General features: G+C 39.3%; 1 protein-coding gene across 2 annotated transcripts in view; it reads left to right on the top strand.

Moving 5' to 3' along the window:
• dym (dymeclin) overlaps positions 1–16,468 on the top strand; it is a 77,726-nt gene that overhangs the window by 972 nt on the left and 60,286 nt on the right. Inside the window, exons 2-8 of one of the 2 annotated variants that reach the window (XM_034710226.1) lie at positions 824–1,030; positions 2,545–2,597; positions 4,377–4,470; positions 6,107–6,243; positions 7,913–7,979; positions 11,714–11,839; positions 14,682–14,821. In XM_034710226.1, coding sequence (XP_034566117.1) covers positions 891–1,030; positions 2,545–2,597; positions 4,377–4,470; positions 6,107–6,243; positions 7,913–7,979; positions 11,714–11,839; positions 14,682–14,821 — 757 coding nt within the window. In that variant the 5' untranslated portion in view covers positions 824–890. Of the gene's footprint in view, positions 1–823; positions 1,031–2,544; positions 2,598–4,376; positions 4,471–6,106; positions 6,244–7,906; positions 7,980–11,713; positions 11,840–14,681; positions 14,822–16,468 lie in introns of both variants that reach the window. The other variant, XM_034710225.1, reaches the window with a different exon arrangement.

The following is a 16,468-nucleotide window of genomic DNA, read 5'->3' as shown; positions in this document are numbered from 1 at the left end:
TGTGGACAAGTGAAGTAACTAAGATGTGATAGATATTAGAATTTTACTTATTCTTTCGTTTGATGAAATCTTAAAATATTGATTGTGTGATATTGGGGCCCCCATGGACCTTCCTACTCTGCATGTGTCTTCTATAATACCCTTTTGAAGACTGGATGGCATCTCAGGGCTTCAAAGAGGATTGCCTCATGAACTGGCCTGCCTGCTTACCTGATCTCAACCCGACTGAGAACTTGTGGTCAATAATAAAGGAGATCATTTATAGTAATGGGAAGAAATACAGCTCAAAAGAGCATCTTTGGAAAGCCATACAAGGTACAGCTAACAGTGTCAGCAGAGAAGTCATCAGAAACCTCATCAGATCTGTTTAGCAGTGACCTCTGACCCTCACTGAAAGAAAAGGAGGTTATATTGGACATTTGAGAAACACTTTAGATTTAAAATGTTTTAAAGACATTGACAGGTTTATTTTGCATACAAATCTAAAGAAAACTGTTGTTTTTGTTGAAGTTTGAATACAGTTGAAATAAATATTATTATTTTCAACCAATAGAACATTAAAAATGGTGCCCAGTTTTTAATTTTCATAAGTTATATGCTCTTATCACCAACTTGCATAATAATTTGGCACACTCATTTCTGCAGATTCTGCATTTATTTAAGAATACAGCCGAAAAGCATCATTTTGACGTCAAAGTTGAAGAAATATATTCACTAGCCCTTTGAAGCCCCAAGTGCTTCACATAGTAACAGACAAAAAATAACAGCAGAAATAGACTGTCATAAAAAAAAAACATCTTTTTGATGCATGTCTCTGTTCCAGGATTTGGCATATGCCCGGTGAAAAAGCAGTGAGGAGTGGTGAGTCTGGCTGATTGGTGCCAGCAGAGATGGGTGCCAACACCAGCCAGGTCAGCGACCTGTCTGATAACCCCAGCCTGAAGTCCCTGGTGGGCACAGAGTCCATATCGGAGAATGATCCTTTCTGGAACCAGCTCATCTCCTTTACATTCATCAGTCCCACCAGCAGGTACAACAATAAAACACAGGAAATGGTTTGTGGTTGTGTATGATGATGTACCAGATTATTGTTAGATTGAGTCAGTGTTTTCAGTGAAATGTGGGGAACAAAGTATTGTAAGATGCAGCTGCACAGATGCACAAGTTGCTCACTCTTTTAACCTGGGTGTCATTTTAAAGTTGGTACTTTTAAAAAACCTGTTTACACAAGCATCTTTTTAAGGGTTATGAGATCCTCATTACGTAACTTTCTGACATTTAATGCACAAACTTTCCTACAAGGAAGTCCTGAACAATTGTCAGCCAGGATCTAACATTAACTCTAGAAAGAGTGTTTGCAGAACTCACCCGATTAATGATCCAACAGTTAGTGTTCTGCTTGGCTAAGAATAGTTCAACAATATAGCATTTGACTCTGAGAGAGGAGGCACTACATCCCCCTCTTTCAGCTTCTCTACTGTGGCAAATGTTAATTATCTATCTATCTAGTAGGAGTGTTTTATTTATCCGTCTTTGTGAAGTTCACAGAAGTTCACTTCTGAACTAGTCCTAGTCATTCTTGGGCAATATTTCAGGATACAATCAAACATATGACTACCTCACCATTTCAATTTATTCTAATCAAAACACAGGACATAGAAAGACAGATTGAATATCTTTGTACTCCATGCAACATAAAACACATGATACTATTGTCTACAATATATATATCTTTTTAAGTTATATTTTTGGGCATTTTGGCTTTATTGATGGGACAGCTGTAGAGAGACAGGAAATGTGGGGGATAGAGAGCGGGGTAAGACACGCAGGAAATGGTCACGGCCGGAAGTCGAATCAGCGACCTCTGGGACAAGGACTACAAATATGTACTATTTAATTGATATAAAAATAGTGAGTGTTAAAAGTCCAGTTAGGTATAGTTTCTTATTGTTTGAGAGAGCAAAGCTAGATGTTGACACCCTCTCTCTTTCAAGCTGATGAGCTAAACCAAGTTAACTGTCTACTGGATGTAGCTTTATATTAACCATAGAGACATAAGAGTGATACCGTTGTTCTCATTTTAGAACTGTAAACCAGAAAGATCAGTGTTTTCCAAAATTGCTAAACACTTAAAAAGTCCCCAAGCTGGTCCTGCCAGTCTTGTCTTGTAAAATTCACAGCAATGTCCAGAGGGCTGAGAATTGAGTGCTATTCAGACATACTACATTTAGGCATGACACGACAGGACTTGATTGGGCTGTCCATCAGACATAAAAGAGATTCCATACTTAACTCCTATCGGAATGTATAGAGGGCATATATCTACTAGTCTCCAGCTGATCCTATATCTACTCTGTTGACAGAAATGTATAAAAAGTTGTGTTGTGCAAGCGATCTGATTTGATCAATATCTTTCATTCTGCAGCCTTCACAACATGAAAAACAGAACAGATGATTCAAACAATCGATTCATCTGTTCACTTATCTGTTGCATACATGTGTAGTATGTTGTCTTTGTTTCTAACTCTCTTTTCTTGTCAACAGTGGGGACTCCAAGTTGCTAGAAGAGGCTGTTATCCCCCTGGCCAAGATCCTCAGTATGTTGCCTCTTCATTCTTACATTTAAAGAGGTAGCAGTGTAGTATGAGGTGTTTATTATGACAAAGTGTAATAGTGAGTGTACAGACATGGAAATTAATCTATAGCTGTTTTTTAAAACCGCCTACTATACTAGTAGTACGTACTTATTTGGCCAAAATTCAGTATTACTAGCCTATGTGAGCAAAAGCTAAATCTGTAGTATGCCAATAGTACTCGGATGTTGTACTGATTTGGGAAAATTTCTCAGTATGCAGTGGACCAGTCAGACCAGTCACATGAGGGCTGTTTTCAAAACGGACTGCTACATTCTACCTACTAATGTAGTAGGCCGTAGGTACTGCCTACTTCATACTGCGTTTAAATTTAGTCTGTAGTATTACCGTCCTGTTTGATCTGTGTTGCAGTACGCTGGGCCAGATGTCACTGAATTTCCGGTTTTGGAAAGCGGAAGTAAACAACGGCCAAGCTGACAGCAAAACTGCTTCTTTAGCATCCACTTATGATTTAAAAAGTTAGGAAGTGGTAACAGTACGCGAGGCAAACTGGTCCGATGCATGCTGTGAAATTTTACCGAATCAGTAGACATCCGGGGAGTTTTTGCATACTGCAGATTTGCTCTTCTTCACATACTGCTACATACTGAATTTTGGCCAAATCAGTAAGTACTGCTAGTATAGTAGGCAGTTTCCAAAACAGCCATACTGTTTCCCACAATACTACTGTGTTGGAGTTGTTGCAGACGTTTAACAGTCCGTTACATTTACAGTGCAAATTGCAAAATGACAGTGGTGAATATTGTAACTAAACTGTAATTAAATTCCATATAAACCACTTCTTAACTTTTTAAATCGTAAGTGGATGCTAAAGAAGCAGTTTTGCTATCAGCTTGGCCGTAGTTTACTTACGCATTCCGAAACGGGAAATTCAGCAACAACTGACCCAACATACTGCACAATAGATCCAACAGAGCAGTCACACTACATGCTACCTTAAATTGCAGTATGCAGTACGTACTGCATGCTATATTTTAAAGGTAGTGTGTAGCAGGCGGTTTTGAAAACAGATGTGCTGCTGCAAACAGAACTTTAGACACTTGAAAAAGTCATAGAATTTTTTTTAACTGTACAAAAGCTCTTTAAAAAACACTGAACTATCCCTGTAGTTGCTTGCTTTCGCCAATAGAAACAAAACCTATAAGCCACTGAGGGGCGGCTTTACCGTGACTCAAAGTTGACGCGTGTCCTCGCGCAGGATGAATGAATGACTTCCAAACTCTGTACATTGACATCAACGGGTTTATTTTACAACGACAAACAATAAAGGCTCAGTGGATCAATCCACACTTACATCTACTATGAACTTGCAGAATTAAAGGCCTAAAGCTATTGTGCACGAAACGATGATGAAGACACTGAAGATGGTGGTCAAAAACTGTTTGCTACCCGGTAGGCAGCTCACCTGCCACTAATTGTACCTTCTTCTCTATATGCTATCTACACCTGGCTTGACACACCGGCCACCTAGTGTGTACACAAGTGCATCAAACAAAGTAAAACAGTCCGCACATAACATTGATATACATATGGCTCCAACAGTCCCTTGCATTTTTATTTTTGGTACTGATCAGTAGCTCAGTCAAATGGCTATCGATCCCTCCAGGCTCAAATGGAGAATAATTAGCATTTATTTCTTCTGCTTTTTTGTGTCAGATTTCAAATTTTCTGCTTCTTATGTCATGCTGCTGATTAATTCTCTCTTGTTTTTTTTTCTTTTAGTTGAAAACAATCCCAGAACGGGGAACTTTGGCGCTCTCGTCAGAATTTTTCTGGGAAGAACCAAAGAGCTGAAAATCTCTACAGAATGCCAAGAGTGAGTATGGGAACAAACTCTGATGACTGTGTCAGCAGTGACACGGTGCATGTCAGTGTTCTCTGTGCGGGGGTGCAGTCCAGTTATTATTCTTTGATCATGGGCAGTCAGGGGGAATCTTTATTTCGTACTGAGAAGAAGTGGTTTTAGTTTCCCATGAGAAAACAGCAGAGGTATAACCACCAACACATGTAGCATTATCCTGCACTCACTGCCAAGATCCATTTCCACTCAGACCGACCCTGCCCAAGTCACCGAATTCATCGAGTGGGAACTCCTCATGCTCTTTAAACATCATTAGAGGTTGAAGTTATCGCTCCCCATCCACACCCATTTATTTTTCTGACAATTCGTACCAGATTTTATCCCACAAACAAATCTACATTTTCTACGCCTGACATAATTGCCATGTGCAAATCGTCAATTTGTGGGACTGATTAGACATCCCCTTGTGTTGGCGTTTTGTGCTTGTGAAACATTGTGGTTTATTCAGGATGTTTTCAATAACATGTTGTTGTCCTTTTTATATGGTTCCCACCAACTTAGTCAAATTGTTTTCCATTTCGTATGAAAATATTAGCTTTTTTTGTGGAATTATATTGTGTCATGGCAAACAGGAAGGTATTACAGCTTTCTTGGTTGGTAAAGTATGGGGATGTAAGGTTGTATTGCAACATTTATGGACCCACAATGCATTTTTACTCTGTTTTATCATTATTTATTTGGCATACAGGGACATGCATGTTATATTCAGTTCTTCTAAAGCCATCTAGGCAAGTCAGGTGTAATTTCATGATTTAAAAACCACCAGAGGGCCATTACTTCAAATGTGAAGTATTCTACTGTGACTGTGGATAATGACTTCAATGTGAAAACCCAATTCTTTATTAACTACTTCTATTAGAAACTGAATTTTTGGACACTTGTCTCTCCCCAGTAAGAGTCTGTATGTATTTATAAGCAGTTTCAACACTTTGACATCTTTACTTAAAAGCTATAGGCCTAAAGGTTTTCCCAGAGCACTGATGCTGGACTCATTAAGCATCATCTGTGCCCGACACAGACAAACTGTGCAAACTGTGAGCCTAAATCCTCATGGACTGTTATACATAATCTAATTCCATTGAGGGGAGACCAGTAGGTGAATCTCTGTCCTTTGGGAACTTCAGAGCACTGTAACACTGTGGGACCCACAAAGCGTTTTATAAATAGAGGATATTTGAGCATTTAGTGGATTTCAATGGCTTACTGTTGCTTAATTTCAAATATATTTATTTGTTTTGATCCTATTTTTTTTAAATCTATTTGAATATCTCTAATGTTTTGTCCCTAAAGCACTTTGATTGATCTAAGTATGAATGGTACTCTATCAATACACTTGCCCTACCTAGGTGAAATACACAAGGACATTAATCCAGGCCTCCCCTTGTTGAATCGCCTGTGTCGGAGCCACTTTTTAATGAACAAGTGCTTCTAAAAATATTTCAAAAACTGAGGTACACACACACAGTCATCCAAACTTTCCTCTGTACATTTAGGACATCATCCACTGGCACACAGCCGGCCCCTATAGAGCGTTTATTTAAGTCTGAGTTTGACCTTAATGCGATGTCCTCTTTATGTTTCTCCTCTGCAGTCAGCTGTTTATCTGGCAGGCCCACAACGCACTCTTCATGATCCGCTGCCTTCTCAAGGTGTTCATAAGGGAGATGAGTGAAGAAGAGCTGCACCTACAGTTCTCCTACCAGGAGAGGGCACCAGGCTCCTGTGGAGGTGAGCATCACTGAGTTACTTGGTAAAGAAAGATGTGCCACTCAGTGGTTGAAATGGGTTTGGAAACTGAATAAAGGAGTCAGCTTTAGAGCATTAAGCAATGTTTCTTGTGAAAATTGACAAATTTTTGTATCATCCTGAGGGACTAACAGCGTTTTTTTGAGACAGAAAGAGCTTTGAGCCTCTTATGCACACTTGTTAGTACTAAAAACAAAATCCACATCATCTGCTGGAGAAATCTTCGGAACAATACCCTCTGAAGTTCTCGGCTCCCAGTAGACTCATGAGGTGTGAGTTATTACAATGCGGTCACAAGGGTCAATTGTGTAATACTTCCGTTCCTACCGAAAGAGAGATAAGAAATTGGCTTTTTAATTGAGCAAAAGACCCCAGGCTACTGACCTGGATCAGCTCTCTCTGAGAGACCCTGATAATAAAACCTGAATCAAACACCAGCCCCGTCAGAGCTTTTTCACGTATAAACACCTTGTAAATGTGCAGCTGATTGGAGATGAAAACAGCACAGAAAACAACATTCGAAAAAAATCTGTTCTCCTTCATTTTGATGCTGTGACTCCTTTTATTCATGTTGCCAAAATTCATTCATACAAATGCATTGACGTTTGACAAAAGACACTGATGTCTACACACCCTTGGGTCAGATCTGCGGGTTGGTTCCATCATTCTTTTCTATTTGTTTATTGAAGCAGATACAATTTTTTCTGTTTAATGTGTATATACAATTCTGCAAATGTCTGAATGTTACAAAAAGATGAAACAAGTGATAACATTGTAAATCATAAAAAATAATGTAGCTACAATAGCTTGAAATCTCTTCCATAAATGCAAGGAAAGGTTCAAATGAATGAGAGGTACTTGGGCTGCAATGAGAAGGTCAGTTGCTCATGGCCCCCTAATGTCCCACACAATCCAAGCATGAAGATAGATGTGCAGCAAGAGCCAGTGTATCATCTGGGTTATTAAGTTGGCACCTCCCTTCACTTTTGTTTTATCAAGTTAGGCCTATGAGGAAAGGGAAGTCAGAGCCAGGGTGAGACACCTGTTTGGGAAGAAGCTAAGTTTTAGGTTAGGCTGTACGCTCTACCTCCCCTTACTCCTCCATTTCCATGAGTGCAGAAACGAGGCGAAGAGAGAGGGAGAAAGAGATAAAGGAAAGAGGACAGGGAAGGAAAGGGAGAGCCAGGAGGGGAGTTACTTTAGGCAAAGACATGACTGTTTCCAAACATTTAATCTTGTCATTCTCTGCCACTTAAAATGGACTAAGTTGTGTTGTTTTTACCATTTTAGCATTAGAAATTTGTATCATTTGATTAAAGCAAGTACTGGAAACATTCAATGGAACAGTACACAATCAAAGCTCTCACTGTGCGTCCATCCTGCTTTAATATTTTGGCCTGTATAATTGTGAAAAGGGGCTTTAAGTTGCAGACAAAGGCTGCAAAAAGTTTTAAATTGAAACCCTATAAACTGAATTATCCTCCATGCCACTTCCCTCTACATTAAGTATGAAATGGAGATGATGGGAAGGGTAGAGAGAGGGACTGGTACACTGGGAGTTGGCAGAAGCAAAGAGAGACTGACTCTGATCAACAGGGAGCTGCCATCTGTGTCTCATGTAATAACTCCTCTGCCTCTTGTGTAGAAACAGGCAGCCAGGACCTCCTCGAGGAGCTGCTGTCCAACCTCGTTCACCTGATCGTTGAAGTGCCCCTGCTGTAAGTATCTCCCTTGTGTGCGTGTTTATGAGCGTGCGTGCTTAAGGAAGGTTGAATTGAACACCCCATTGTGACTTGCACACGCTACAAAGGTCAGACATGCACTGAGAAACAGCACAAAGGGACATTTTACACTGTTAGGTTGTTTACTCTGCTCTGACTGTCTCCACAGAGCGATCAGTTAATGTCACAGCACTTATCACTGGGGATCATTTGTTTGACGTGAATTTATTATCATGATATTCGGAGGAAAACATCAATTATGGGGCTTTTTGTGCAGCCCAGCCCATCCTTTGTTTTCATTCATGTTTGCTGGTTTGAAGTGTCTGGGATGTTAGTCATCGAGCAGTTAATGCAAAGCAGTTTGGGAAAAAGTTTGTATGTCTAATGTTCTGTTTGCTTGCTCCTTGATTCACTAACAAAGACAAGCTGAAATCCATTAAGGAACAAGCTAAGGCTTGGATGTGCACATGTTTTGTTTCCTGAGTCCTCAACCAAACTGACATGCTGGAGCACTAAGTTGGAAACATGCTGAAGAAAGGGAAAAAAGAGGAAAGGATGAAACTAAACTAATTCAAGAAGGAGAGAAGTGAAAGTTGGATGAGGAGCAGTGCCAGTGAGTGGGAGAGGAGGGAACATAATGATTGAAAACTGGTATCAGCCTTTACTCCCAGTGGGCGGTGTGTGCACGCTAACACTTTAATAAGTGAATATTTCAGTGTGCTTTTTTAACTTATCAATGGTAGGATTATCTCCGGCCTGCCACTCAGTCTGTCACATCCAGACAAAGATACAGTGTGTACATCTCAGCAGACAAAATTTCCCCTGCAGTGTCAAAACAAGTTCACAGGAACATGACAGTTGGTTTTTCCTTAACACAGCATCTTCCACTTTTCCTTTCTTTTCCCTCGTCTGTATTGTGTTATTCTTGGCGTCCTCCTCCTCTTCCTCCTCTTCCTCCTCCTCCTCCTCCTCCTCCTCCTCCTCCTCCACCTCCTCTTCTTCTCCCTGTCTACCAGACCGGTCATGCTTTCTTTCTCTTCATCTCTCCCTCTCTTCTGTTGTCTCCGGACATCAAACCCTGGCTCTTATGTAAATGCATTCAGCATTCCAACATTATTCATTGTTCCCAGCTTCAAGACTCTACCTGTTTTTCTTCCCTTCACCACTTTGTGGCCGTCAGCCCACTTCCTTCGTACGTGCTCCTGGTTTGGTTCAGAATATTACCATTCTTTTGGTAGAACTCCCCCACAGTCCCTTACAGAACTATGTGCTTTGATGGGAACCTCCGGATAAAGCATTTGAGGACGGAATTTACGAGTAGGGGAAATTTAAGGAGAAAAGTTGATATTTATCATCATCCTTGAATCGATTTGATATTACACCTCTTCTCTACTTTTTCCTGTTAAATTATTGAGAGAATGTATATTTAAATTAAATACAAATATTTATACAAAGCCATATACATTAAGCTCAAAGACTTAATCATTCTGCTTATGTATGAAGTGTCTTGTTTAAACCAAATCTACAATGTTAAATAAATCTAAAAAAAAACGTTTTTTTTATGTCCCTGAAACAGAGATACAATAGTCGGCTTAGGTAAAGCTAAAAGTATATTATTCAAAGGTAATAAAAATCATGCTTCTGTTTCCTCATTTGTTGCTGTCTCTTTATCATTGGTCAGTGTACCAAAATATACAAATTGCTGTATTCACAAATGCACCAAACTCCTTAAAATTCCCAGAAGTTTTCAAAGTTGAGGACATGTGTGAATGCTCCAGGACAATTTTTTCCGGTTTACTTTGCCTGGACTTTTTCCTGCTGTCCCCAACTGTCATTTTGTTAGGAAGTCAGGTGGGCGGATGTATGAACACAGCAGGAAATATTCAGGAAAAACGCTGCAGAAAAGTGAAAGGGGTTCATGTAATAATGCTTCGTCATACTCTTCTGTGCTCTTTCTACACTTTGTTTATTCTTATTACTGTGTAGCATTAACACATAACATTGGTATGAAGGCAAAAACTGTCATCGTAGTTTCAGACTGTGTTTTGGCCTCCATATTGGATATTTTGTAGACATTACAGGCTAACACAGCCTCTTTACATTACCCCTTGCCTTCTGAGAAACCTCCCTTTCATAACGAATAGGGAAACTTGACAGTGTGAGGGACATGTGTGAATAAAATATGTGAAAAGGGCTAATGACAGGTGTTAATAAAACTAGAAGTCAATTTAATATTGAGTCAGTTGAAAAATTGACAGATCCTCACATGTAAATATTTTTGTGTCATCAGTGACAGTTAACAACATATGGTATTTTTAGTGTTTAGATGTAAACAGGGAATAAAATGTAATTTGAAGTGAAGCCTTTTTTTATTTACTTCAGGCCGACTGGATGATTTCTCACTTTATCAGGAAAGTAATCGACTCATGAAACAATATGAAGACAGCTTTAAATTCAGATTCAGAATACTTTATTAGTCCCAGAAGGGCAATTCAGTTTTACAGTCAACCTATCCATAGTACAAAATATACAGTAGAGGAAATAACACATCGTGACATCAGCAACTACCACAACCAGTGACCGTACAGCAAAGCGGGATGCTTGGTAGTTCTCGATTTATTCTGCCTTTTGTGCATTTAGCAGCCTTATGGCGGAAGGAACAAAATAATTAGCATAGCGGTTTGTTTTCCACACTGGAACATAATACCGCCGACCTGAGGGCATGATTGAGAATTCACTGCTAAGTATGTGTCCCAGTTGGGTCAAAATTTGGTTCGCTTTCTGAACCACCCGCACTGTCCAAAGGGAGCAGAGGTCCTTAAGCTGGACTCCAGTGACTTTGGAGCACAGCCTGATGATGTCATTCAGACATTTCTTGTCTTTCACAGAGAGACAACCAAACCAGCATATAAAGGAATACGTTAGAAGACTTTCAATAAAACTCTGATAAAACATCTTCAAGATGTGAAATATGTGTGAGTTCATGTCATATGCATGTATTTTGACAGTGTGACTTCTGACTGGAAGAGAGCGGGTGAAGAGCGTGTGTGAAAGTGGAAAACAGCCTTGACCCCTGTTTTGGGTCAGGCTGGTTCAGTGATGTGTTTATATGACAGGAAGCAGTTAACAGTAAAAAGTCTGTCCTCCACTTAAAAATACTTTTAGCTTATTGTTACTTTATTCTGTTTATTGACCTTCACTGTTTGTGCAGTGTTGGACACTAAAAGCATTCAAGAGGAAGGAGGAGAGTTTCCCTCAGTTCACCCTAAATATGAGTTATAGTCATACGAACATACTGCATCATTTCATGCCATCAAAACTAATTTAGAACCTAGCATTGGACTGTCAAAAACAAGTATGTTTTTAGGCTATATATTGGACGTAACTCTAGATCACCTCCAGAGCTATGTCCACAGTGTAGCCTTGGGAGAAGGACAAAATGTACTTGAATGTTTTAAGGAGGTAATTGAATTTACTTGATGAAAATACATTTTTAAGGAGGATTAGGGGATCTTAACTTTAATCAACCTTTATTTATACTCAAGAGATCATCCAAGGGCACTTCACTTAAACAACATGCACTACGTTGAGGGAGTTACAGCATGTCACGGCTGTAACTTGCATCTTAAAATTCTTAAAGAGATGTCATTAAAATATCTGAAGAAGTTATGCTCTAAGAGATTTGAATGTATTCCCTTTATAACCCTACATGCATGTGTGTTTTTCTGTAGAGACATCACCTACAGCATCCTGTTTGAAGCAGTCACCACGCTGCTGGTTTTCTTCTCCTATCAGCTCTTCCACAAAGACATCCTCCGAGATGGATTGATCTACCAGCACATCATGAAGGGACGATGGTAGGAAAACACTAACACACACACACACAAGTTTGCATCACACGAAGGATGGCTAGGCACTGACTGAAACCATTATTCATTGTTAGTTTTAAATCTACATGACTAAACCTCTTCCAATTAGCTCTCACCTTTACCCCAGAATCTAACTAATTGAAATGCAGAGGTACAACAATATATAAAAAAAAACCCCACAAAAGTGGAATATTTCATAGATTTAAGACTGTTATTATTCTAGTGGGTCATCCACAATTTGTTGAAGACTTTTTTGAATGTGGGCCCAGATCTTTTTGGATGTCCTCCAATCCAAAGTGATATCTCGTCTGATCTGGCCTACTATTTCTCTGTCCAGACTCTGGTACAGTGATCTTCTTTCTCTGCTGCCAGTCAGTCTCATCATGTTCCAACCACCTCTTTCGTTAACGAAATACTTAGATTTTAAGGTAAATTAATTCAACAAATCTATGTTTTTTTTAAATACCAGTGATGGAAAAAAAGGAAATTCTGGTGATAAGTTAGTAGAATAAAAGCAGCATGAACCCTCTGATGTCGATCTCTTCTCTTAAGATTGTTTGAACCCAATTTCCCTGAGTTCACTGTTATCTTGAATTTTAATAAATTGAGATAAATGCATTGCTGCACTTGTATTTGGAAGTCTAGTGGTGCAGTTACGATGGGTGCACACAGAGGACGGAAGTAATTTTCTTTTAGGGCTCTCACAGCATAAGAGCCAAACGAGAGCACTTTGGATTAATTGCTGTTGAGCTGAAGAAAGGCTTCCAAGTCGCTGATGTTGGCAAAACAGATTAGAGGGCAATCTAATATGGCTTTACCATTTGGTCTGCTGAGAAAGAAAGGTTGTTAGTAACTTCAAAAGATGTCATCAACAACACTTTGAATCACCCTTATAACGTGTGTTTTTCACTCATTGGGACACAGAAGAACATAGCCTCTGTCTGGGATTTTTTAAATCCCTTTACAATCTGATTTAAAATCATTCAGAAAGCCTTGTTAGCAGATGTTGATTCAGAGTTCTCAAAGTGATCTGAATATTTAGTCTTTGTTCGTTCTTTTTTTCCTGCAGTTATATGTTTGGGCATTTGATAGGAAAGCTGAAGAGAGACAGGAAGTGTAGGGAGTAGAAAGACATGGTCGAGCAAATGGTCGAGGCTGGGAGTATAACCAGCGACCACTGTGAAGAGGACTATAGGCTCTGTATTTGGGGCATTCACTTAAACTGTTAGACCACTGGCATCGCCTTTTTACATGGACAAAGCAAATCCTTCAAATTATTGTATTCATATTCACAACAGGGTTTACGTTAGCCGGTAATAACCAGCTATTAGCGGGTTTCACATGCAGTTGTCCGGCATATAGAGACATCATCGGCCAAAATGTCTGGCGTTAAAAATACCAAATATGAATAACCATATTGTTCATAATTTAAGCTGGTCCGTTACGCTATGATACAGTCTCTCTCCCTCCCCCTCTTTTTCCATGTAGCAGGTCGGCATCGATGCGCCATCCCCCAGTGCTTGATCATATTATTTATTAAGTGATTAATTTCAAATTTTAGTGTTTTCATTGTTGAATTGCTGGTAAATGTAAGTTATTAAGCAGATCGGGCTTTCAGAGTGGATGTCCGACAGGTATTCTATATAGCCGGAAGATCACCGGCCAAATTGGCCGACATAAAAAAAGTCTACAGTAAACTCTGACTCACAATTAAACTTTATTGTACATACTTAAATACATTTAATGTTTTTGTTGTGCAGAAGAGAAAAACATTTCAGACATTAAAACAAAAGGAAGGCTACAGGAGTGGCTTACCTCTGGGCTTGTATTTGAAGACATTTGCGCAAACCATTTATTCAGAACTGAACAGAGTTATATAACTCTTAGGACGTTGAAGGACGAATTAGATAACATGACATTGTGTTGACATTTTCTGACCTCTAGATATTCACTGAGGCTTAATAATACCTTTTATGTATCACATATATAACACTGTGTAGAGTAAGTAATTTAATGTTTTCCTTTAAGGTAATTATTACTGCATTATTATCAGAAGCTGATTCTGATTCTGATTATTACATTTTGTATGAGCATATAACAAATAAAGGACATTATTGCACAATCAAAAAAACAACTAAGTAAATAAATAAAATACACACAGATACAGTACAATATGTTTTTATCTCACTTCTGCTGTTGAAGCTGATGAATAAATATCATTTCCTCCATACAATGAATAGAGTTTAGGATGATTATAAGGGTTATAAAAGATGAGTCCCTTTCGCTCAGACCTTCAGGGTTTTTTCCAAGGTACAAAAAAGTGAAAAAGAAATCAGCTGACATCACTTGTCTCTCTTCTAAATCCATTTTTCGTGTTGAACATGCACCAAGTTTGGTCCTCATTTTTGCTTCTTGTTTTCAACAGCTGTACAGCACTTCAAACTGCATTCGATTAGAATGAAAGGTGTTGTATAAACAAAGATTGATTGATTGATGATTGATTGACAAATAAAGGATATCTGAGATTCAAGTACTGCATTCCTTTCCAAAAAACACTTGGCATACGGACTAGACCAAAAAACGTATCAAAAAGTACACAGTCTGCAGAAAGTGCTCCACACTCCTCCAGCAGACACACTGTGAACCACTTAGTTTTGACCTGTTATTGGGAGTAATTAAGAAACAAATCTGATTCCCTTGCAATATCTGAAGCCACATTTCCTCTGATATTAGCTTCTTCTATTCCCAACACTGCCTTATGTAACCTGTTGTAATGTTCCTGTAATTATAACCTCTTTTCTCTCTATCCATTTGTCTCTTTTCTCCCCAGTTTGTCTTTAACCAGTCGTCTGGTGAAAACGCTGCTTTATAACTTCATCAGGCAGGAGAAATGTCCGCCTCCAGCAACCCACATCTTTGAGCCCAAAGACGAGGGAGGTCTGCTGTACGGCCTGGCATCAGGAGTCGCAAGTACGTGTTACCACATCCACACACAAATTAACAAAACAAGAACAACATAATCATCTCTGGGTAGTCATAAAAGTAGAGATAGACAGCTCTGATTGCAGTGGATGGCTGTGTAGGCCCTTTCAGTGCAGCAGATGTTTGTTTTCTTCCAAACTAAAAGGCATGTGACCCCTGAAATCAAGCAGTATGACCATAAAAAAATCAGACTAATATTGTCTAAAAAATCTGCTCTGCTCCTGTTTTACATAACCTTTAATCATGTGACCTCATAGATTTATCCAATAGTGGACCCCCTTTGAAGTTTAGATAATATCACAAAACATGCTCTTGTTGTTGATGATTCTACGTCCCACAAATCAAAATAAAGATGGTGAATTGGAAATGATTGGTCATGTCACAAAAATAAGATTCACAGTTCAAATGGGTGTCGACTTTTTTCTTTTTTCTTGGAGCTAACAACCAAGAAATCCGATAAATCTGAGAAATGAAGCCATGCTGACAGCCGTGTCAGCGCTCATGACAGTGATGAGTCAAAAATGAGCAGAGCGTGTGTGTATTAGACTGGTAATGTGCTCCATGTGAGTGTGTGTTTGTTTGAGGGTGAGAAGAGGGCCGGGTTTCCCCCTTGCAGATAAATGCTCTTTGTCGGTTGTTGGTGGCAGATTCCTATCAGTGAGCCATCAGCATTCAGCCCAGCCTGTCTGTCTGTGGCCAGTGATCGGCCCCGATGAGTTATGGTGCCCTGTCCTGTTCTGTAATCCCCTAGAGCCTGTCTGTCTGCAGCCGCCTCCCTTGTACACACACGCACAGACCAACAAAGACACAAGCTCTCTTATTCTCAGAGCTCAGAGACAACACTTGTTTTCTTTCTCCGTCTCTCTGTCGTGTATTCACAGAGTTATCAGGGATCGGCAGAGTTCACACAAAAGAACAGTTTAATTTGAATACTGAAAATGAGCACATCCACAAGTGTCATTAAAAGCAAATATCAGATGATTTTTATTTTTATTTTTGCAGGACGATCATTTATTCAGCTAGTCTAAATTAAATTCACCAGTTACACAAATTAAGGTACATTGAATTCTCCCAGCTGGTATCTCAGAGCCTGTTAAAACACTTATATAATGTCCCTTGGCTGTAGACAAGCTATGTTAAGTCAAAGAACATGCTCCTCATGTTATCATCAGCATTTTCTTTGTAGATTTCTTGTGTAATCGAGCATTTTCAATGCAGTTAAGATCTTGACGATCAAAAAGAAGCATGAAACGAACTGTTGGATGCATAATTTCCCTGGCTCCACCCATAAAAAGTTCTGTAAGTCAGCACATTTCTGCCAGCCACCTTCAGTTTCAACTCAAGGAATTAGTTTCCACAAGAAAAATGGAATACACAGGCATTGTAATGTGTACAAAAAGCTGCTTTTTTTGGCCCGGAGCTGCTAGCAGTGATGTCAACATGTATCTAGTGTGTGAGCAGGTCATAGAAGTCTTTTTTTTTTAAAGCATGGCATAGATGTCCATGGATGGAGTGCTAATCCAGGATGTTACACGACAGAGTTAAACCAGAACCAGAACCAGAGCCAGAGCACTGAAAAGTGTGCCCTATTTGTTACAACATACAAAAGCGACTCAGCAAGAGACTTAGTTATAT

The sequence above is a fragment of the Notolabrus celidotus genome, chromosome 19 (assembly GCF_009762535.1).
Source record: "Notolabrus celidotus isolate fNotCel1 chromosome 19, fNotCel1.pri, whole genome shotgun sequence".
Classification (NCBI taxonomy): Eukaryota; Metazoa; Chordata; class Actinopteri; order Labriformes; family Labridae; genus Notolabrus; species Notolabrus celidotus.
This window is presented reverse-complemented; position numbering and strand designations above follow the sequence as displayed.